The 21,173-nt window shown below is 51.0% G+C and overlaps 2 protein-coding genes and 2 long non-coding RNA genes across 5 annotated transcripts in view; 2 read left to right on the top strand and 2 right to left on the bottom strand.

Moving 5' to 3' along the window:
• CHRNE (cholinergic receptor nicotinic epsilon subunit) overlaps positions 1–9,095 on the bottom strand; it is an 18,704-nt gene extending 9,609 nt beyond the window's left edge. Inside the window, exons 1-5 of one of the 2 annotated variants that reach the window (XM_083472704.1) lie at positions 8,938–9,095; positions 5,573–5,712; positions 1,463–1,507; positions 1,055–1,164; positions 1–82 (exon numbers count right to left, since the gene is read on the bottom strand). The exon at positions 1–82 is cut by the window's left edge and continues 74 nt beyond it. In XM_083472704.1, the coding sequence (XP_083328830.1) occupies positions 1–82; positions 1,055–1,164; positions 1,463–1,507; positions 5,573–5,599 (264 nt within the window). In that variant the 5' untranslated portion in view covers positions 5,600–5,712; positions 8,938–9,095. Of the gene's footprint in view, positions 83–1,054; positions 1,165–1,462; positions 1,508–5,572; positions 5,713–6,424; positions 6,655–8,937 lie in introns of those variants that run through there. The other variant, XM_083472703.1, reaches the window with a different exon arrangement.
• Positions 9,096–10,762: 1,667 nt separating this feature from the next.
• Positions 10,763–12,887, top strand: LOC310692247. Its single transcript, XR_014518671.1, has 2 exons — positions 10,763–11,255; positions 12,067–12,887. It is a non-coding gene; the product is annotated as an uncharacterized lncRNA (long non-coding RNA).
• Positions 12,888–12,901: 14 nt separating this feature from the next.
• LOC310692246 lies at positions 12,902–15,561 on the bottom strand. Its single transcript, XR_014518670.1, has 2 exons — positions 15,220–15,561; positions 12,902–13,973 (listed from the first exon to the last, which is right to left on the bottom strand). It is a non-coding gene; the product is annotated as an uncharacterized lncRNA (long non-coding RNA).
• Positions 15,562–15,748: 187 nt separating this feature from the next.
• Positions 15,749–21,048, top strand: LOC310692085 (uncharacterized protein). Its single transcript, XM_083472606.1, has 2 exons — positions 15,749–16,311; positions 18,481–21,048. The coding sequence occupies exon 2, from the start codon at positions 18,483–18,485 to the stop codon at positions 20,814–20,816; it is 2,334 nt and encodes a 777-aa protein (XP_083328732.1). The 5' UTR covers positions 15,749–16,311; positions 18,481–18,482; the 3' UTR covers positions 20,817–21,048.
• Positions 21,049–21,173: the final 125 nt, after the last annotated feature.

Here is a 21,173-nt window from a genome sequence, read left to right as displayed (position 1 = left end):
GGCCGGGGGCAGCCAGAAGATGGACCCCCCGGGGTAGATCAGGACGTTGCAGAAGTAAGCCACCTGGAAATTCCCGTCGATGCTGGAGGGGGGCAGAGAGAGAGAAGGAAGGGGGCAGCAGGGGTGAGGAAGGCGAGGAAGGGCCAGGTCTCCTTTTCATAGCAAGCAGCCGAGGGTCTCAGGCACACCCTGAGAATGCAGCCCCCCCAAAAAAAGACTCACTTGTTTGTGCTTGGCTGTGGTGGTCTTTGTTTTCGTGTGTGAGTGAGGTGGGTGTTTTAGATCAGGTTAGCCATATTGATCTGTATGCCGTTGGTGGATTTTTGTCGTTGTCTTGTTGGGCTGTGTGTGTGACAAAGGGGAGCCATATAACGGGGTGAAGGCTTCTTCTTCTATTTGCCCCCATGTCAGTTTCAGTTTGGGATGCGGGTGGCGCTGTGGGTTAAACCACAGAGCCTAGCACTTGCCGATCAGAAGGTCAGCAGTTCGAATCCCCACCATGGGGTGAGCTCCCATTGCTCGGTCCCTGCTCCTGCCCACCTAGCAGTTCGAAAGCACGTCAAAGTGCAAGTAGATAAATAGGTACCACTCTGGCGGGAAGGTAAACGGCATTTCTGTGCGCTGCTCTGGTTCGCCAGAAGCGGCTTAGTCCTGCTGGCCACATGACCCAGAAGCTGTACGCCGGCTCCCTCGGCCAGTAAAGCGAGATGAGCACCGCAACCCCAGAGTCAGTCATGACTGGACCTAATGGTCAGGGGTCCCTTTACCTTTTACCAGTTTCAGTTTATTGGTTAGTTTTTAGAAGGAACAGAAGTGAATAGCACAGAACCTGCACCAGCGACGCTGACGCAAAACCCCACATATATTAAGTATAATAGAAACATCGCCACCCGACCCCCACCCCTTTCCCTGAATGTCTCAACAAATGAAGCTGATCTGTAAAAAATCTTACTTGGAGGGGGGAGGAGAGAGAGAGAGAGAGAGAGAGATTGCACATACTTTTGTAAACTAATAAAATCTTTAATAAAAATACATTTTGAAAAATAAGACTCACTTGTTTTCCAGGACGATGTCTGGAAGCCAGACCTTGTCCGCGGGGACCTGAAGCGCTTTGACGCCGCCATAGTCCTCGCTCTTGTATTCCAGCCGGTAATCGAGCCATTGCTGAGATGATAGAAGCACAGAGCTGGAGGGTCAAAAGAGGGTCCCCGAGGGTCATCCATCCCAACCCCCTGCGATGCAGGAATCTCAGCTGAAATATCCGTGGCAGGTGGGACCTCCAGCCTCTGCTTAAAAACCTCCAAGGAAGGAGATTCTGCCACCTTCCATCCCAGCGGCTTTTACTGCCAGAAAGTTCTTCCTGATGTCGAGCCGGAATCTGCTCCCCACCCCACGGCTTCTCTGGGGAGCAGAAGCCCCAAATGCCCCCGCCGTCTAGGGGGAGAAGCAGCCTGAGACTTACATGTGTAATCCAGACGTTCGTGGTCAGGGTCTCTTCCTTCTCGTTCTGCGGAGAGAAAAGGGTTTGGGGTGAAATAAAACATTTAAGGTTATATATAATGTAATATAAATGTCCATTAATGTACCAACCAAGCGCATACGTAGATGTGTGGGCCACATGTCTGGAGCAGCACAGGAAAACAGCCCTGATACCATCTTGACTCCCAAACTTGACCAAATGATTTCTCTGCAAGGTCAAGGAAAATGGAAAAGCCTCCCCACTGTCTTTTCCTTCACAAATCCTGTCTGAAGGGTATGTCTGTGTATGAATAGGGTGAGCCTGTGACCTGGCTCAGGAACTAAGTATTTATTTTTATTATTATTATTATTATTATTATTATTATTATTATTATTATTATTATTTATACCCCACCCATCTGGCTGGGCTTCCCCAGCCACTCTGGGCGGCTTCCAAAAAAATATTAAAATACTGCAATACATCAAACACCAAAAGCTTCCCTGAACAGGGCTGCCTTCAGATGTCTTCTAAAAGTCTGGTAGTTGTTCTCTTTGACATCTGATGGGAGGGAGTTCCACAGGGCGGGCGCCACCACCGAGAAGACCCTCTGCCTGGTTCCCTGTAACCTCACTTCTCGCAATGAGGGAACCACCAGAAGGCCCTCAGAGTTGGACCTCAGTGTCCAGGCAGAACGATGGAGGTGGAGATGTTCCTTCAGGTCTACTGGGCCTTTGAGGCCGTTTAGGGCTTTCAAGGTCAGCACCAACACTTTGAATTGTGCTCAGAAACGTACTGGGAGCCAATGCAGATCTCTCAGGACTGGTGTCATGTGGTCCCAGCGGCCACTCCCAGTCACCAGTCTAGCTGCTGCGTTCTGGATTAGTTGTAGTTTCCGGGTCACCTTCAAAGGTAGCCCCACGCAGAGCGCTTTGCAGTAGTCCGAGCATTACAAAAGACTGGCCAGGTCCCCAGGGTATCCAATCAAGTAAGCATTAACGGGTAACCTGCCAGACAGGTGGTAAACAACGCACTCAGATTTCTGTTGTAGACCGCCCTTTCTGTGATGTAGGCATGATGTATCTGGGGGTGGTCTTGGACTCCAGGGCGGGCAATTTAAAATGTCTATATGAGGGCGGGCACAACTGGGTTCTGGGTCCTCCTCCTTTCAAACGTGTGAAGGGGGCACCCTGTTGCAACAGTTCAATAAAGATCAGACTAGCTGCTTTGCTTCTCAATATTCTCTGCTTGGCCTCTGTTCTTTTCTCCGACCGATGGAGAACCTGCAAAGGACTCTATAAGGGCTCTTGTGTCCCCCACAAGGAAATACGGGCAGATTTACGTTTCTTACAGGGGCCTTAGCTGCAATTCCTGCCCTGCAGGGGGTTGGACTAGATGACTCTGGGTGCCCCTTCTAACTCTGCAGTTCTCTCTTTCCATTAAAAAAAAATGGTAAAGGTTTTCGATTTCATTTTGTAATGCATAGAAAACAGAGGGAACTGTCATAATGAAAATAAGTGGGCATAAGAATATAGACCTTTACTGTATATGTTTTGTTTGTTTGATTTATGTTAAAGAAAACTCAATAAAAATGCTTTAAGGAATAAAACATTTCTTCACATAGCACAGAGTTGTTCAAGGAAAACGCCTCTGCTCACCTGGATTGTCAAACAAAGACTCCAGCAAAACAGGAGCAAAACAGCAGCCAAGAGGCCTGATCTTTATTGTTGCAACAAAACTTCAAACTACCACTTGGAAGAAACAGAAATAATCCCCGAACAAAAGATGACTCCCTTTATATATATATAAGTTCCCCATTTTACCCATGACACCCTTAGTAAAACGTCATACATTTGTCATAACTATGTCATAAACTGGGAGAGGGGCCTTCTGGCAGAAACCCGAGTATCAGGTTTGCCCCCGTTCACCAGTGGAACTCCCTGCCACAGGGGGCAGGGATGACCGCTGTGGCGTTCCCAAAGCAAAGGAAGGGTTGGACTCTGATTAATAGAATACACACAAGGCTTGACCAGCAAGACTCTGGGAGGGGTGCCAATAATAATCTGTCTCCATCCTCCGGCCCAGGTCGTTTTATTCACAAAAGAACTTTTTACACAGGGTTCGTAAGAAACAATCAGATTTCAAAAACCCCATGTGGGACAAAGTTAAAGATTAAAACTACAAAGAGTTATTTGATCATGCATAGTAGTCCAGTTCTAATGGGCCTTAGAAAGCACTGCAAATAACAAGGCCAGTGGAAGTGATGGTATTCCAGCTGAACTATTTAAAATTTTAAAAGATGATGCTGTTAAGGTGCTACACTCAATATGCCAGCAAATTTGGAAAACTCAGCAGTGGCCAGAAGATTGGAGAAGATCAGTCTACATCCCAATCCCAAAGAAGGGCAGTGCCAAAGAATGATCCAACTACCGCACAATTGCACTCATTTCACACACTAGCAAGGTTATGCTTAAAATTCTACAAGGAAGGCTCAAGCAGTAGGTGGACCGAGAACTCCCAGAAGTGCAAGCTGGATTTAGAAGAGGCAGAGGAACCAGAGACCAAATTGCAAACATGTGCTGGATTATGGAGAAAGCTAGAGAGTTCCAGAAAGACATCTACTTCTGCTTCATTGACTATGCAAAAGCCTTTGACTGTGTCGACCACAACAAACTATGGCAAGTTCTTAAAGAAATGGGAGTGCCTGATCACCTCATCTGTCTCCTGAGAAATCTCTATGTGGGACAAGAAGCTACAGTTAGAACTGGTTATGGAACAACTGATTGGTTCAAAATTGGGAAAGGAGTACGGCAAGGCTGTATATTGTCTCCCAGCTTATTTAACTTATATGCAGAATTCATCATGCGAAAGGCTGGGCTGGATGAATCCCAAGCCGGAATTAAGAAATATCAACAACCTCAGATATGCAGATGACACAACCTTGATGGCAGAAAGTGAGGAGGAATTAAAGAACCTTTTAATGAGGGTGAAAGAGGAGAGCGCAAAATATGGTCTGAAGCTCAACATCAAAAAAACGAAGATCATGGCCACTGGGCCCATCACCTCCTGGCAAATAGAAGGGGAAGAAATGGAGGCAGTGAGAGATTTGACTTTCTTGGGCTCCATGATCACTGCAGATGGTGACAGCAGCCACGAAATTAAAAGACGCCTGCTTCTTGGGAGAAAAGCAATGACAAACCTAGACAGCATCTTAAAAAGCAGAGACATCACCTTGCCAACAAAGGTCCGTATAGTTAAAGCTATGGTTTTCCCAGTAGTGATGTATGGAAGTGAGAGCTGGACCATAAAGAAGGCTGATGGCCGAAGAATGGATGCTTTTGAATTCTGGTGCTGGAGGAGACTCTTGAGAGTCCCACGGACTGCAAGAAGATCAAACACATCCATTCTTAAGGAAATCAGTCCTGAGTGCTCACTGGAAGGACAGATCCTGAAGCTGCGGCTCCAAGACTTTGGCCACCTCATGAGAAGAGAAGACTCCCTGGAAAAGACCCTGATGTTGGGGAAGATGGAGGGCACAAGGAGAAGGGGACAACAGAGGATGAGATGGTGGGACAGTGTTCTCGAAGCTACCAGCAAGAGTCTGACCAAACTGCGGGAGGCAGTGGAAGACAGGAGGGCCTGGCGTGCTCTGGTCCAGGGGGTCACGAAGAGGCGGACACGACTAAACAACAATAACAACAAGTAGTCCAGAGTAAATAAAATAGGAAACAAGGAGGAAGGCTTTTAGGAAACCCCAAAGGTCATAAACAGCAACTGGCCTGTGTTTCAGAATGCTGATATGTGCCTGTCAGCCGTAGAGAAATCAGAGATGCAGAGGGATGTGGGATTTGATCAGGAATTATTGTCAATGAATCAAACCCAGTCAACGCAATGCTTTCATCACGGACACAATGGCTTGATGCATATTTTATAATTCCTCAGAGTAATCCCATCTGATCACTACAGACCATCAAAGTGGATGGCTTTAAAAGAGGACAGGACAAATTCAGGGAGGGGGAAGAAAGCGATCCGAGTGACTCTGGATGGCAGCCCCTAAAAGCGGGATGGGGGGGTCTGGGGGGGGGTCTGGGGAGGGGAACAGGCAGCCCAGCTTACCAGGGAGATGAGGTTGGTGAGGGTCATCTTGATGCTGACTTCCACCACGTCCCCCTCGTTGCGCACCGGGCGGGCGCTTTTGTCGTAGTTGTCGAAAAGGTCGTTGTAGAGGCGGAGGTCCTCGTTGGCCTCCAGCAGCCCTGGAGGATTGAACAGGATCGTAGAATTGTAAAGGTGGAAGGGGCTCCCAAGGGGTCATCTAGCCCAACCCCCTGAAACGCAGGAATCTCAGCTAGATCATACATGGCAGACGGCCGCCCAACCTCTGCTTAAAAACCTCCAAGGAAGGAGAGTCCGCCACCTTCCATCTCGCAGAAAGTTCTTCCTGGTGTTTAGTAAGAATCTTGTAGCTCGAAGCCACGGGTTCGAGTCCTGCCCTCCAGAGCAGGAGAAAAACAAACTTGCTCCCTCTTCCATGCAGCAGCCCTTCCAATATTTGAAGAGGGCTCTCGTATTTGGAATTGTGTGGAGGCATAATAATAATAATAAAATTTATATCCTGCACATCTAGGGTATAAAGCCACTCTGGGCGGCTTCCAACAAAATATTAAAATACCGTAATGCATCAAACGTTAAAAGCTTCCCTAAACAGGGAAAACAAAATATGAGCCAGTTGAGCCAGGAGAGCAAGAACGTAACCCTAAAACCATTTGGCCTCCCTGCTTCTCAGGGGGTTGGGCTGGATGACCTTCAGAGGTCCCTTCCGATGGGACAATCCTGCTATTCCCCCCACCTTGCTGTCCGCCTTGCTTCAAATAGATACAAAACTGCCCCTCCCTGCAAAACCTCCACTCCCCCTTTATGCCTGACCCTCTTCTCCCCCCAATCATGAAACCCCCATCCCTTTCTTACAGAAGGACCCCCAGCAGAGGAGAGCCCCCAGCCAGACTCTTCGCCCCATGGCTTCTCTCGCCTCAATGGCAGGCTCCAGAGCACAGACTTTTTCCTGAGGTTATTTCGAGGTCGCTTTGGGCTCCCAAGGAAGGGTGTTCGCTTTCAGAGCTGCACTCACTTCCTGCACCTGTCGGTGGATTATATGGCTGCTGCCGGACAGATCTCTGGGACAAGGGGAAAAGGGGAATCTGGAAAGCTGAGCTCTCTGCCCTCCAGATACCTCCAATTTCTCCAGAAGGGTCAAAGGAGCTGGCTGCTCTGTAGATCTGCTGGGAGGTCAGAAGCACCTCAGTCCTTCACCCTGCTGAAAGTTTCCTAATTCAGCCTCATCCCACCTGACCTCTGTTATCCGAGAAATCTGAGGGCTCCCTTGGACAAAAAACAAGGACCCCAGCCAGGAATCCCAGAGCAAAACAGCAGCCAGTTGGCTTGGTCTTGATTGAAGACTGTCGCCACAGGACTCCCACCAGCCACCAGGTGGAACAAGATGGAAGCCCCCAACAAAAGAGAACCCAAACTTTTATTAGCTGCTCATCCCCATGTTACACCCCCCCCCCCAAAATTACATCACTCATACATCATGAAAGGGGAGGTCTGGTGACCGTAATCTGAGCATCCTGGACCCTGCCCCATGGTCCCCCCTGCCCTCCACCAAACACCCATCAAGTGTAACAAAAGAGATCTTTACATTTCCCTGTTTCCCAGCCAAGTTCATCCCACCCTTTTGTCTTCATCTGGGTTTGTTCTTTCTGGAATGGCTACCTGTCTGGCACTCAGGTATCAGGATGCCAGGGATTATCAGGCAGAGGAGCTGCTGAGGAGCTGAGCTCACAGGTCTCTATGAATTTCTGAAGTTTTCCCAGTGAGCCAGTACAGAGATACATTGATCAGTGAATTCTTACATTTGGTATCGTGCAGCAAAGGCCCTTTGAATAGATAGGAAGAAACTGTGACCAAGTGTTTTGTGGGGACAAGTCACAAAAGTCACAAAAGTGATTGTGCTGGTTTTGGTAGTGGGCTGCATGTTAGGGAGGCCTGTGGTTCCTGCACTGTCAGGGGTTGGTCTGGATGACCCCCGGGGGTCCCTTGGACCTTCGCCGCTCTAGGATTCTATGAAATCCAGCTGGCAGCCCTGTTCCATAATCCCAGGCGGTCAGGGAAGAACACTCTGCATATTCTCAGAGGCACTCTTGTCCTGGCTTCCAGCTGCCCCCTCCTCACCCATTTATTCCATTGCTGAGTTCTTTTCCTGATGATCCCAGGGGTCCTAACTAACCCTATCCCCCCCCAATGTGGAGAAGGCCATAGCTCTATGGCACCTGCTTGGCGTGCAGAAGGTTGTGGGTTCGAATCCTGGTGCCTCCAACCCATCCCTGAAACCCTGGAAAGAAGCTAGAGGTCAGAGTAGCCAATACTGAGCTTATTAAGCCAACAGTGCGAGGCCACTCTTAACCTCCAGAGGACCCAGGAAGCCTTGCGTCCGCCCTCCACTTTGAGCCACCCGATTCCCCTCCCCTCTCAGAGGACCCAGGATTCCGGGCTCCCTTCCAAGGGACCCCTCCCCCCCACCCCCGTCTCCTCCTTGCTCACAGATCCATCTGGTCCTCACAGATAAAATGCGAAGCCTCTTCCTGGATCTAATAATAAATCGCCCATTCTTAGCCCCGGATATGAAGGGCGAAGGCGGCTGGGTCTGAGTTGCAGCTGCTTCTGGGGCTGAGGCCCATCTCCCCAGAGGCCCCATAGAATCAGGGAATTGTAGCATTGGAAGGGACCTCCAAGGCTCATCTAGCCAAGCCCAGGAACACAGAGAGACCACCTTCAAGGCTACCGCCCACATAAACACTACTAGCCATTTCCCCTCAGCCTTTTAAACCATCCCAGCTCCAAGGGCCTTCTGGCAGTTCCCTCCCTGCAAAAAGCCAAGTTACAGGGAACCAGGCAGAGGGCCTTCTCGGTGGCGGCACCTGCCCTGTGGAATGCCCCTCCCATGAGATGTCAAGGAAGTAAACAACTATCTGACTTTTATAAGACATCTGAACGCAGCCCTGTTCAGGGAAGTTTTTAATGACTGATGTTTTAATGTATTTTTTATATTTTGTTGGAATCTGCCCAGACTGCCTGGGGAAACCCAGCCAGATGGGCGGGGTATAAATAATAATAAATGATGATGATGATGATTTTGAAGATAGCATGAGAAATCCTAATAAAAAATCAGCCAAAGGGGTAGAAATGTGGGAATGTTGAGGAAAGCAGGATATATGGATTAAATTTTATCCCTCCTCACTCACGCTAGTGAACAAGGAGCAGAGCACATTTCCTGGAAGCAAGTTGATGGATTTGTTGGAATCATTTAAGTTGAGCAATGCAGTCTGGCTTGTTGCTGGCAAATTTCCCCTTTTAATTCCCTCCTCAAAATAATAATAATAACACAACAGTCTTGTTCAAAAGCAAGAGTAAAGTTTACTTACATTCTGCTCACAGCAGTAAATCTGAAAGACAAGCTTTGTCCTGTGGTTCCAGTTAAATTTGCAGAGAAAAGAAGTCTGAGCTAAGCCTCAGACGTTCTCCCTTGTGACTTCCAGACTCTGTGAGGATCAGCCATGCACTGCTGGCAAGAGAGCAAAAAAGAGGATCTGTGGGGCCACGCCCCTCTACCTGGTCATGCCCAGGGGGAGGAGCCTCTAGACCAGGTGTGTCAGGAAGTCCTCCTGGCTGGAGCCCCATTCCCCTGGGTGTCCCCTCTGGGCAAGAGGAAATGGTGTGTTGGGCTGCATCAGTGATGGTAACATCCCACATACACTTATATACACAATTTTTATTCAGCCACCCAGAGTCCCAGCTTGACACGAAGGTTCTGCAAACTCTCCTTTGGTAGGGGCTTCGTCAGGATGTCTGCAGTCATCTCTTTGGCATGGCAGTAAGACAGTTCCAGAAGTCCATCTTAGACAGCCTCGCAAACACCTGGCGTGGAATTTCTCGCTCTGGGACAGCTTTAGGCAGCTCTGGTTTTCCTCCATCGGGCAGACAGGATCCTTTCTCACCAACCCAAAGTTCTTGGTTCGTTGATCTAGCCAGGCCAACTCTCTGCACGCTTCTGTGGCCGCAATATATTCAGACTCTGTGGAAGAGAACACTATACAATTCTGTATACAGTGGTACCTCTGGATGCGAATGGGATCCGTTCCATTGCCCTGTTCGCATCCTGAGTAGAACATAACATGCAACTGCGCCACTGCGCATGTGCGGGTTGCGTTTCACCATTTCTGTGCATGCGTGTGATGTCATTTTGAGCATCTGCACATGCGCGAGCAGCAAAACCCAGAAGTAACGTGTTCCATTACTTCCGGGTCACCGCAGAGTGTAACCTGAAAACACTCAACCTGAAGCACATTTAACCCGTATACATTTAATCTGTATAACTGCCCCCCATGAGATGGGACCATTTCCAAACATAAACACATGGCCACCTGTGGATTTATAATCAGTCGTGCATCTAGCCCAATCTGCATCAGTAAAACCAATCATTTCAGGACTAGTAACAGCTGGCAGTCTTAATTTACAGTTTATTATACCCCGTAGATAGCAAACCAATCTTTTCACACCCACCCAGTCATATTCAGTGGGACATTTACCTTTCTACTCAGAATTCCCACTGCATTGGCTAAGTCAGGTCTAGACATAGTAGTAACAAGATACAAAAGCTTTCCGATCGCTGACCTCTACTCATTGTTGTGCAGCAACAGCTTTGAGTCATCTCGATTCTTTAAAAAGTCAGAAGTCATGCGTGTTCGGGATCAGTTCAGAAATCTTCTGCTTTTGGCTAAGAATAAATGAACCGCTTTCTTCTCTTTTCACTCAAATTCCAAGGTGGAACTGGATCTTTCCCAGTTCCTTGACCTCAACATCTTTGCTTAAGTGTTTTACAACCTGTGCACGGTCTCTGTCATTTACTGTGGCAATAATCAAATCATCAACGAAAGCAAGAACATAAGAAATCTGTCCATTATTGGACTTTGTGTACAAGCATTTGTCTGCATGGCGAGGGGGGGCTATGACACTGGAAGGAGATCTGGACATTGCAAGGTTAGGGAGGGGAAGTACACAAGATCTGGAACTTGCTCTGATTCCTCAGAAAAATCCACAATGCTATTTCTTGTGTCAGCTTGGTTGTGTTCATCAAATAAGCTGCATGTCGCCCACTTACTTCGCCTGTTTGTAAGTCCATTATTCTGTCTCCTTTTCCTCCAGAGGCGTATCCCGCAAGAATACCTGCTTGTGCTCTGGAGTCAAAAAAGTCCAAAAGGTGTACGTTTGGCTCCCTTTGTTGGCAGTCTGTTTTGGAGATACATCGCAGTTTCTGCTGCGTCTCCCCACATGTTTTGGGGTGGAGACGCATCCTGGAACATGCACGCCCTTGACGGATCTGAACTTTCTTTCAGCTATTGAGCTCTGTTGCGGGGTGTAAGGAACAGCGGCTACGTGCTCAATTCCTTCCTCTTCCCGGAGAGATTGCAAGTCACGTGAGCAATACTCACCCCCGTGATCAGACATGAGCATAGCCGGTGCTCTCTGGAATTCGTTCTCCGCCATGGCAAGGTGGTTCTTCAACATTTCCTGCCTTTCACTCTTTTCTTTGAGAAAATATGCTACGCAGTACTTTGAAAAGTCATAGAGGAAAATTAGTATGTATCTGTTCTTCCCCAGTGATGGAACATTCATTGGCTCACACAAGTCACTGCAGACTATAGGTCTAGCACTCTGGTGCTTCTCTGTTCGGTGCTTCTCTGTTCGGTGCAAGATGAAACAAGATGAATTTTAACAGGGAGAAATGTAAAGTATTGCACTTGGGCAAAAAAAATGAGAGGCACAAATACAAGATGGGGGACACCTGGCTTGAGAGCAGTACATGTGAAAAGGATCTAGGAGTCTTGGTTGACCACAAACTTGACATGAGCCAACAGTGTGACGCGGCAGCTAAAAAAGCCAATGCAATTCTGGGCTGCATCAATAGGAGTATAGCATCTAGATCAAGGGAAGTAATAGTGCCACTGTATTCTGCTCTGGTCAGACCTCACCAGGAGTACTGTGTCCAGTTCTGGGCACCACAGTTCAAGAAGGACACTGACAAACTGGAATGTGTCCAGAGGAGGGCAACCAAAATGGTCCAAGGCCTGGAAACGATGCCTTATGAGGAACGGCTAAGGGAGCTGGGCATGTTTAGCCTGGAGAAGAGGAGGTTAAGGGGTGATATGATAGCCATGTTCAAAGATATAAAAGGATGTCACATAGAGGAGGGAGAAAGGTTGTTTTCTGCTGCTCCAGAGAAGCGGACACGGAGCAATGGATCCAAACTACAAGAAAGAAGATTCCACCTAAACATTAGGAAGAACTTCCTGACAGTAAGAGCTGTTTGACAGTGGAATTTGCTGCCAAGGAGTGTGGTGGAGTCTCCTCCTTTGGAGGTCTTTAAGCAGAGGCTTGACAACCATATGTCAGGAGTGCTCTGATGGTGTTTCCTGCTTGGCAGGGGGTTGGACTCGATGGCCCTTGGGGTCTCTTCCAACTCTAGGATTCTATGATTCTATGATTCTAAGGAGGAAATAGAAGTTTCACAGCTTTCTCAGTGACACAACTTACACATTTTGTTGGTGCCAAGTTGTTCTGTGTTACCTGCAGTCCCCTCGCAAGCTCATTCTTTTGGAGGTCCAGTATTGTATGGCGTTGGTGTCTCTGTGTCCAAGTCTTCTGTGCCAGAGTTCGAAGGTCCGCCTCGTCCTTTTGGTTTGAGCGCACCACTTTTGCAGACTGAAGTACTGAAAGATTAACCTCATATACACCTTTTATTTGCTTGACTTGGACAATCGCCTCACCATTCTTACTTACTTTGCATTCTCAGTTTCCAAATACTACTTGAAAAACTTTTCTGTCCTACTATTGTGGGTACAGAAATTCATAAGAGTGATAAAAAATTGTTTTCTTATGTGATAACTGCAGCAAGGATACTATTAGCCCAAAGATGGAAAGAAGAAGAAATTTCAACTAAAGAAGAGTGGAAAGAGAAATTGATGAACTATGCTGAGATGGCGAGGCTAACAGGGAAAATTCGGAAGCAGCAGACCAGACATTCCCAAAGGAATGGAATAAGTTTTTGATATATTTGGAAAGCAATTGTAACCAATTGACATTGCTTGTAGGGTTAGAAGAAGTTTTGTAAGGAGTCATTTATTAATTATTGTGAAAAGAATTAAGAATAGATGTATTGGAAATTTGAGTTTATAGCAATAATTATAGCAACAAAATGCATAGTTTAGAAAACCAGCAACCAAGGTTGAAGGAAGTCTTAGGCTGCAATAGCCAAAAATTTTGAAATGACGTTTAAAAGGATGTTATACTGGAAAATATGTGTAAAAACTAATAATATTTTTTTTAAAAAAAAAGAAAGAAAACCTTTTCTGCCCAAAGTAGACACACTGAGCATATTACAATTCAGTTCTGGAACATAGGGAATGAATGTTGCCACCTGCAACTTCAATATCACCACCTTGTGATTTATCAGTATTATTATAATCTCCAAAGAAGTCCTTATTATATGAAAAATGGGACGTTGCCCCGCTAACTTGATTTGTTTTCGCGATTATTAGCAGTTAAGCACTTTTCTGGCAAAAGCAAGGACGCTGATAATTCCCCTTCTTTTCCTTTTCTTGCTTAAAAGGAAGGGGTTTTGGTGTTTCTGGAGCTCTGCAGTTCTTCGCAATGTGGCCTCCTTTGTGGCAATTAAAACACACAACTTTCTTAGGTGTGCCTTTGGCCTTCGCGTGATGTCTAGAGACACAATCGGAGTCACTGCTCCTTAGGTTTCTGACTGGAGACTCGTCTCTCCCTTGGCACTCCTGCCTCCAATAGGCAATCACATCTTTTAAAGTCGATTGGCCTTTATCCTCCCTTAAGTAAGCAAATGTATCAAATTTGGGTCCTAGTGTTGCTAGGAAGCACGCAACCTTTAGGTCTTCATCAAATGGACGCTCAGTCACTTGTATTTTCTGCAGTATAGCCGTAAATTCATTCACATGTTTTGAAAACTCTCCTTTAGAATTCATTCTAAGCTTTAAAAGATTGCGTATTAATCTTCTCCATTGAGCACACTTACTGATGTTTCCAGACGAACGCTCCAGTTCACTCTTCACGCTGCCTCCATACATCCGCTCCAAGTCATTTAAAATTTGCGCAGCATGGTCTCTACTGTCAATTAGCGACAAATGTTCATCTTCAAGTCCATCTAATATGATTACCTTGGCTTTGCTGTTTTGCGATTTCCATAACTTAATTCTAGCCAAATCTTCTTCGCTCGTGCCAGTGGGCATGGGATGTTCAATTGCATCTAAATTCCCTTCCGCTTCAAGGATTACCATCAGACGCTTTTTCCAAATAACAAAATTGTGTTCATTTAACTTAGGCATTGCTCGGTATCTGTAACTGGTGAAAGCTGCACTCGCCATCTCAAAATCTGAAAAATATTCAAAATTTGATAAAATTGTTGCAGCAATTTATGTATAGGTTGGGGGGTGGGGTTGCCCCTCCAGCAGATATCCTGCACATGCAGCCCACTACCAAAATCAGGACAATCACTTTTGGGACTTGTCCCCACAAAACACTTCATCACAGTTTCTTCCTGTCTATTCAAAGGGCCTCTGCTGCACGATACCAAATGTAAGAATTCACTGATCAATGGATCTCTGTCCTGGCTCACTGGGAAAACTTCAGAAATTCCTATAGACAGGTGAGCTCAGCTACTCAGCAGCCCCTCTGCCTGAGTGATAATCCCTGAGTGCCAGACAGGTAGCCATTCCAGAAATAGCAAACCCAGATGAAGACAAAAGGGTGTGATTAATGGACTGAGAAACAGGGAAATGTGAATATATTTTTTGTTCCACTTGATGGGTGTTTGGTGGAGGGCAAGGGGAACCATGGGGCAGGGTCCAGGATGCTCAGATTCCTGCCACCAGACCTCCCCTTTCATGATGTATGAGTGATATAGTTTGGGGGGGGTGTAACATGGGGATGAGCAGCTAATCAAAGTTTGGGTTCTCTTTTGTTCAGGGCTTCCATCTTCTTCCACCTGGTGGCAGGTGGGAGTCCTGTGGCGACAGTCTTCAATCAAGACCAAGCCAACTGGCTGCTGTTATGCTCTGGGATTCCTGGCTGGGGTCCTTGTTTTTTGTCCAAGGGAGCCCTCAGAGTTCTCCGTTAACATTGTCAACATTCAAAATCAAACCTAAAAATTCAAAACAACTCTTCACTGCCTCAGCTACTGCTGTGAACTCGAGGGAAGGCAGAGGGCTGCTTAATCCCCTCACACAATGGAACAATAGACCATGTGCTTACCAGGAAGTAGGCAAAAATATTTTTGAGCTCAGGATCTCAATCCAGTGCCATCCACTCAAAAATACCCAAAAATACTCAGCTCTGGGCCCCATAACCCTTTGTGGGAATGTTGAGGAAAGCAGGAGAGGATATATGGATTAAATTTTATCCCTCCTCACTCACGAGAGTGAGCAAGGAGCAGAGCACATTTCCTTGCACATTTGCTGGAAGCAAGTTGATGGATTCCTTGGAATCATTTAAGTTGAGCAATGCAGTCTGGCTTGTCCAGTCTGGCTTGTTGCTGGCAAATTCCCCCTTTTAATTCCCTCCTCAAAGTAATAATAACAACACAACAGTCTTGTTCAAAAGCAAGAGTAAAGTTCACTTACATTCAGTTCACAGCAGTAAATCTGAAAGACAAGCTTTGTCTTGTGGTTCCAGTTAAATTTGCAGGGAAAAGGAGTCTGAGCTAAGCCTAAAACGTTCTCCCTTGTGACTTCCAGACTCTGTGAGGATGAGACATGGGCTGCTAGCAAGAGAGCAAGAGAGCAGAATGCGTTTTGCAGGATCTGCGGGGCCACGCCCCTCTACCTGGTCACGCCCAGGGGGAGGAGCCTCCAGACCAGGTGCGTCAGGAAGTCCTCCTGGCTGGAGCCCCACTCTCCTGGGTGTCCCCTCTGGGCAAGAGGAAATGGTGTGTGGGGCTGCATCAGTGATGATAACATCCTATAGGGTTACCATGCCTCGTCAGGGAAATGAAAGACCTTCTCGGATAAATCCTATTTCTCCCGTCTCTGGATTCTTAGCAGAAACTCGTGTCTTTTCTTGTTTGCAGTGGAATAATTCTGAACCCTGGTTCACGAGTGAGTCGGGAGCAGGGCTGCTGCTGCTGCCTCGTTCATTTCTTACTTTATCCATCCCATAAAACCTATATACGCCGCTTGGTTGTAATAAAAGGAAAGGCGACTCGGAGAGGTTTGCAAAAAGAGGTAAAACGGGGAAATCGAGAGAGAGAAATTCACGGTTCAAAAAGGCACAGAAGATGAAAGCGCTGAAACTCTTTTACACTCGCCTCATTTTTCTAAGCGACTGGGGACAGGCTCGTCTGTTGTTAGCAGGGGCTGAAAATGCAGGGAAGGCGCCTGCTGGATCTCAAGAGGCAGGGAGTTCCGCAGGGCAGCGGCTGCCGCACGAAGCCCCAGTTGCCGGGAGCCCTTTTGGAGGCGAGGCGACCAGAGGAGGACGCCATAATCTGGGGCTGGCAGACTTGGGCTCAGCTCCTCTCCCAGGAAAGTCCCAGGCTTGTCTTTCCCTTGGGGAGGGCGCTGGAAGGGGAGGCGGGCGGTGGGGGCTCAGGAAACCACAGAGGGGCTTCTGCTGCTCAGGGCGCAGGAGATTGGGCTGTGGGTTCGAGTCAGGGCGCCAGAGAGCGAGCGAGCGAGCAAGGCGTTGAGTGAGCCCAGGAGAAGCAGAGGAGGAAGGTAAGATTCGGGGGGTGGGGGGTGGAAGACATTAATTTTTTTGCGGAGGGGAGGGAGTTCTCCTGGAAGACCCCACGGCCTGCTCTTGCCAACCCCGCAGGAAAAGCAACGGGCAAGCTTTTGGGTGCAACAGAATTCCTCGCCAGGCTGGAACAAGAAGGGGAAACCATGTTCTTAGCTGTGGCGAGAAAGCTTGTGGTGCGCAGCCTGGAAAATGGGGTGCTTGTTCTGCAGTCAGGATTGATTGATTGATTGATTGATTGATTACACAGCCTTCATCCTAAGGTCCCAGGACGCATCAAAACACAATATAATTAAAAAAGACTTTAAGTAACTGAACCACCACTGAAATAAGGCGGGTCCTAAAAGATAGCCCTCGAGGGTCAAAAGAAGTCAAGCCAGAGAATGAGAGTCTTCGGCAAGGCGCCGCTCCTTAGGCAGGGAGTTCCACAGGTCAGGGTCGCCTCAGAGAAGGCAGGCCCCCTGTCCCCGGGATGTCACCCCCCACCAAGGCTCCAAGGATAGAGGGAATACCGAGGGGCCCCCTCTGCTCACCTCAGCACCTGAGAGGGTCTGGAGGGAGTGAGGGGGGTCTTTCAGGTGTTGGCGGGCTTGAATATTTCAGGGCTTGGAACCTTCAACCGGGCCCGGAAATGAAACGGGCAACCTGCGCAGCTGTTTTGAAACAGAGGTGATGGTAGAATTGCAGCCCTGGAAAGGCACCCAAGGGTCATCTAGTCCAACCCGCGGAGATGGAGGAACTTGAGCTGAAGCATCCCTGACAGATGGGCCCCCAATGGTCAGGGATGATGGGAGTTGTAGTCTAGCAAGAGCGGGAGGAGGGGCGCAAGTTTCCCACCCCTCCTGGGGCAGAAGAGAGTCATTAAATCCACTTTTGTCTCTCCTCGCCAGAAGAGGAGGCTCGCTTCCCCCTTAGTCCCAGGGAAGGGATTCCCCTTATTCTGCCTGTTGGGTGTCAAACCTCCTGGGGCTTCCCACTGGAATTAAGAGGCAAGACCAGGAGCCTGAAGACGCGCCCCCCCCGCCTCCCCAGGAGGCCAGCCTGTGTTTCTGGGTCGCCCCCAGAGGCACCTCCAAGCCATTTCCCGTGGAGTTTCTGCTTGGAAGGTCACAATCCAGCCAAGCTGAATTTGGGGCGCATCTGGACATTTGAGGTTCCATCCAGTTTGGCGCACAGCATCAGCCCAAAGGAAAGAGTTTGCGTGCGTGAGAGAGAGAGAGAGAGAGAGATCAACAAGCAAACCACCCTAACTCAGAATCGCTTGCAGAAATGTTTGGTTGCCTAGCAGGGGGCTAGACTAGATGTCCCTTGGGGGTCCCTCCAAATTCCGTGGCGTGGTGGAATATAGTTCCCTCCCTTGCCTGTTGGGAAACCTTCTCTGAGACAGAATGCAGTTGGCTGGGGGGCTCATAGGACCCCTGCTGCCCCTGCTCTGACGTCAGAGGCCCTTCTCCCTGGCCGGACCCTCGGGACCCTCGGGTGGGCACGTCCTGGGTGCAGGCTGGGCGAGGGACACGGCAGTGAGGCTTCTGCAGGAAGCCCCAGAGACACCTCTCCCCCCCATAAAAAAGGTCAGGGAGGAGCGCACGCCTCTCTCCGCATGCAGAAGGAAAGCTGGCTTGGCTTCCCAAGGAGAAGGAACAGTATTCTGCACGTGCTCAGAGGCAACCTTGTTCTTTGCTCGAGGCGATGCGCTCAAGCTCGGCAGACGCGGCACCTCCGCGCCCTTTCCCCCTGACATCCCAGACGGGCCTGAACAGGGTTCCCACCTCATCCTCAGGATCGTGGGTGCGCGCCATCCTAACGCAGAGGTGCGGCGTCACCTGCACATGGCTGCAGGTAGTGTGCGCGATGTCACACGCACCATGTGCAGCAGGCATGTACCTGGGGCATCGCAAGTCCGTGTTGCAGCGGCCAGCGGTGGCAGCTCCTTCTCTCTGCAGCCAGCGAGACCCCCTTCTCCTTGGGGAGGGACTCGGGGACCCCTCTGCCTCTGTGCCCTAGCCCCCCACGGAAAGGGGGCCTCGCTGGCTGGCTGCGGAGGCAAGACCACCAGCTTGGCCCACTGGCTTTGGGGGTGCCCGGCCCCCCTGGAGTTGGCCCCTCTGTGACCGCCTGCCTTCCTCTCTCCCCGCCTCCCTCCCCAGCGATGCCGCCTTGCGCCCTGCGCGTCCTTCTGGCGACCCTGCTGGCCGTGGCCGGAGCCCCCGAGGCCGCGCCGCCGCCCTGCGAGTCGGAGATGAACAAGATCAAGGACCTGCTGCAGGTGAGCTGCGTGGGGCAGGGGCTGAGCAGCGTCCCCGCCGGGCTGCCCCCGGACACGGGCATCTTGCTGCTGGGCTCCAACCGCCTGAGCCGCGTCTCGCTGGCCTCCTTCCAGCACCTGAGCGCGCTGGTGGAGCTCGACCTGTCCAACAACAGCCTGAGCGCCCTGGACAGCGGCGGCGGCGCCTCGCTGCCCGGCCTCCAGCAGCTCGACCTGTCGCACAACGGCCTGCAGAGCCTGCCCGCCTTGCAGGGGATGCCCGCGCTGAAGCGCCTGGCGCTGGCGCACAACGCGCTCTCGCGGCTGCCGGCGGGGGGATTCCGCGCCCTGCGCGCCCTGGAGGATCTGGAGCTGCAGGGCAACGGGATCCGGGATCTGCCCGAGGGAGCCTTCGAGGGGCTGGAGAAGCTGAAGGACGTGGACCTGGCCGACAACCTCCTGGAGGAGCTGCCCCGGGAGCTGCTGGCCGGGCTGGGCAGCCTGGAGATCCTGCGCCTGGAGAGGAACCGGCTGCAGAGGGTGCCCGACGGCTTCTTCCCCGAGGAGAACTACTTCGCCTACCTGTACCTGGCGGGGAACCCCTGGGTGTGCGACTGCGCGCTGCTCTACCTGCGCGACTACATCCTGGCGTACGAGACCAGCGTGTATACTCGCGTGCAAGGCCCCGGGAAGGAGATCACCGAGAACAAGCCCGAGAGCGTGGAGTGCCAGGCGCCCGCGCACGAGAAGGGGCGCCCCGTCATCGACTTCCAGGCGCACTGCCAGGGGCCCGAGGGAGACAGCGACGGGGGCCAAGGGGGCGCCGCCACCACTGAGCCCCACGCCATTCTCCACACGACACTCGTCTCCAGCACCGCCGCGCCGACCACGCGTGTCCACACCCCACCCTCCACCGCCGCGCTGACCACGAGTGTCCACACCACACCCTCTGTCGCCGCGCCGACCACGCGTGTCCACACCACACCCTCCACCGCTGCACCGGCCACGAGTGTCCACACCACACCCTCCACCGCTGCACCGGCCACGAGTGTCCACACCACACCCTCTGTCGCTGCGCCGACCACGCGTGTCCACACCACACCCTCCACCGCTGCACCGGCCACGAGTGTCCACACCACACCCTCCACCGCTGCACCGGCCACGAGTGTCCACACCACACCCTCTGTCGCTGCGCCGACCACGCGTGTCCACACCACACCCTCTGTCGCTGCGCCAACCACGCGTGTCCACACCACACCCTCCACCGCTGCACTGGCCACGAGTGTCCACACCACACCCTCTGTCGCCGCGCCGACCACGCGTGTCCACACCACACCCTCCACCGCTGCACCGGCCACGCGTGTCCACACCACACCCTCTGTCGCTGCGCCGACCACACGTGTCCGCACCCCACCCTCCACCGCAGCAGCGACCACGCGTGTCCGCACCCCACCCTCCACCACGCGCGTCGCCACACTTGCTCCCAGCACCACCGCACCACCTTCCCGTGTCCCCACTACGGCTCCAGAAAACCTCCCTGGTCCTGTTCTCACCTCCACCCCGGACCCAGTCCCTTCCACAAGTCGCATGCTGCCCGCATCAACTCTCCAACCCCTTCCGACGGCGGTGGCTGCCACTTCCCATCCTCTGCCAAGGGCCACGGCCTCGCCAGCCCTGCCACCTCTCAGCACGTCAGCTCCCAGTCGCTGCCCTCCTCCCGCCCCTTGCCACTGCTCCTTGCTGCCAGCCACAGCCCCGCAGCGCAGTTGGCACTGGTCGGCCAGGACCTGGGCCGGCTGGCTGGCTGCCCACTGCTGCCTGCTGCGCCTGATCCTCTACGTTGCCTGCCTGGCACTGGCAGCGCTGCCCACCTTGGCTCTGCTGTGTTGGTTGGGGTGGCTGTGTGCCAGCTGGCAGCGCCCAGCCCTGCGAGGTGGGCCGGGGCCCCGGCTGGTCAAGTACCGCCAGCTGCAGCAGAAGGGCGCTCCCCGAGGGTGGCAGCTGGAGGGGCTCCAAGCGCAGGGTCCTCTGGCCGTGCCCCGCACCTACCGCGTCTGCAAGGTCTTTGAGGCCGCCCCCTCCCGCCACGTCAGCTGGCTCTTCGTCAGCCTGCCGGGGCCAACGCAAAAGTGGCCCTGGCAACGCAGGCGAGGCCGGGCGCCCTCTGCCTACAGCTTGGATCGTGGGCAAGACGCCATTGGGGCTGTGCGGGTGAAGCATGGCACCGCCACTTTGTAGGGAGGTCCGAGGGCCAAGGGACCCCCTGCGAGTGCAGGGATGGAGAATTGAAGAATCGGAAGGGCACCCTTAGGGTCATCTAGTCCAACCCCCGGCAATGCGGAAATCTCAGCTAGAGCATCCATGACAGATGGACACCCAACCGTCTTAAAAACCTCCAAGGAAGGAAGGAGGGAGACCGTTCCATTTAGAGGCAGGGTCTTTTTGCATGAAAAGAGAAAATGAACTTGTAATATCAGGATCTGAAGACTGAAAATAAAAACTGGTTTCCAGAAGATAGAATGGTTGGATTTTTCTGAGTGGATACTGCATATTATCTTTCTTTAATCTCTTCTTTCTCCTCCTCTTCTTACTTTC

Source organism: Podarcis liolepis, assembly GCF_965112155.1.
Source record: "Podarcis liolepis genome assembly, chromosome: 13".
NCBI classification, from domain to species: Eukaryota; Metazoa; Chordata; class Lepidosauria; order Squamata; family Lacertidae; genus Podarcis; species Podarcis liolepis.
Note: the sequence above shows the minus strand (reverse complement) of the source record. Positions and strands in the feature narration are given on the sequence as shown.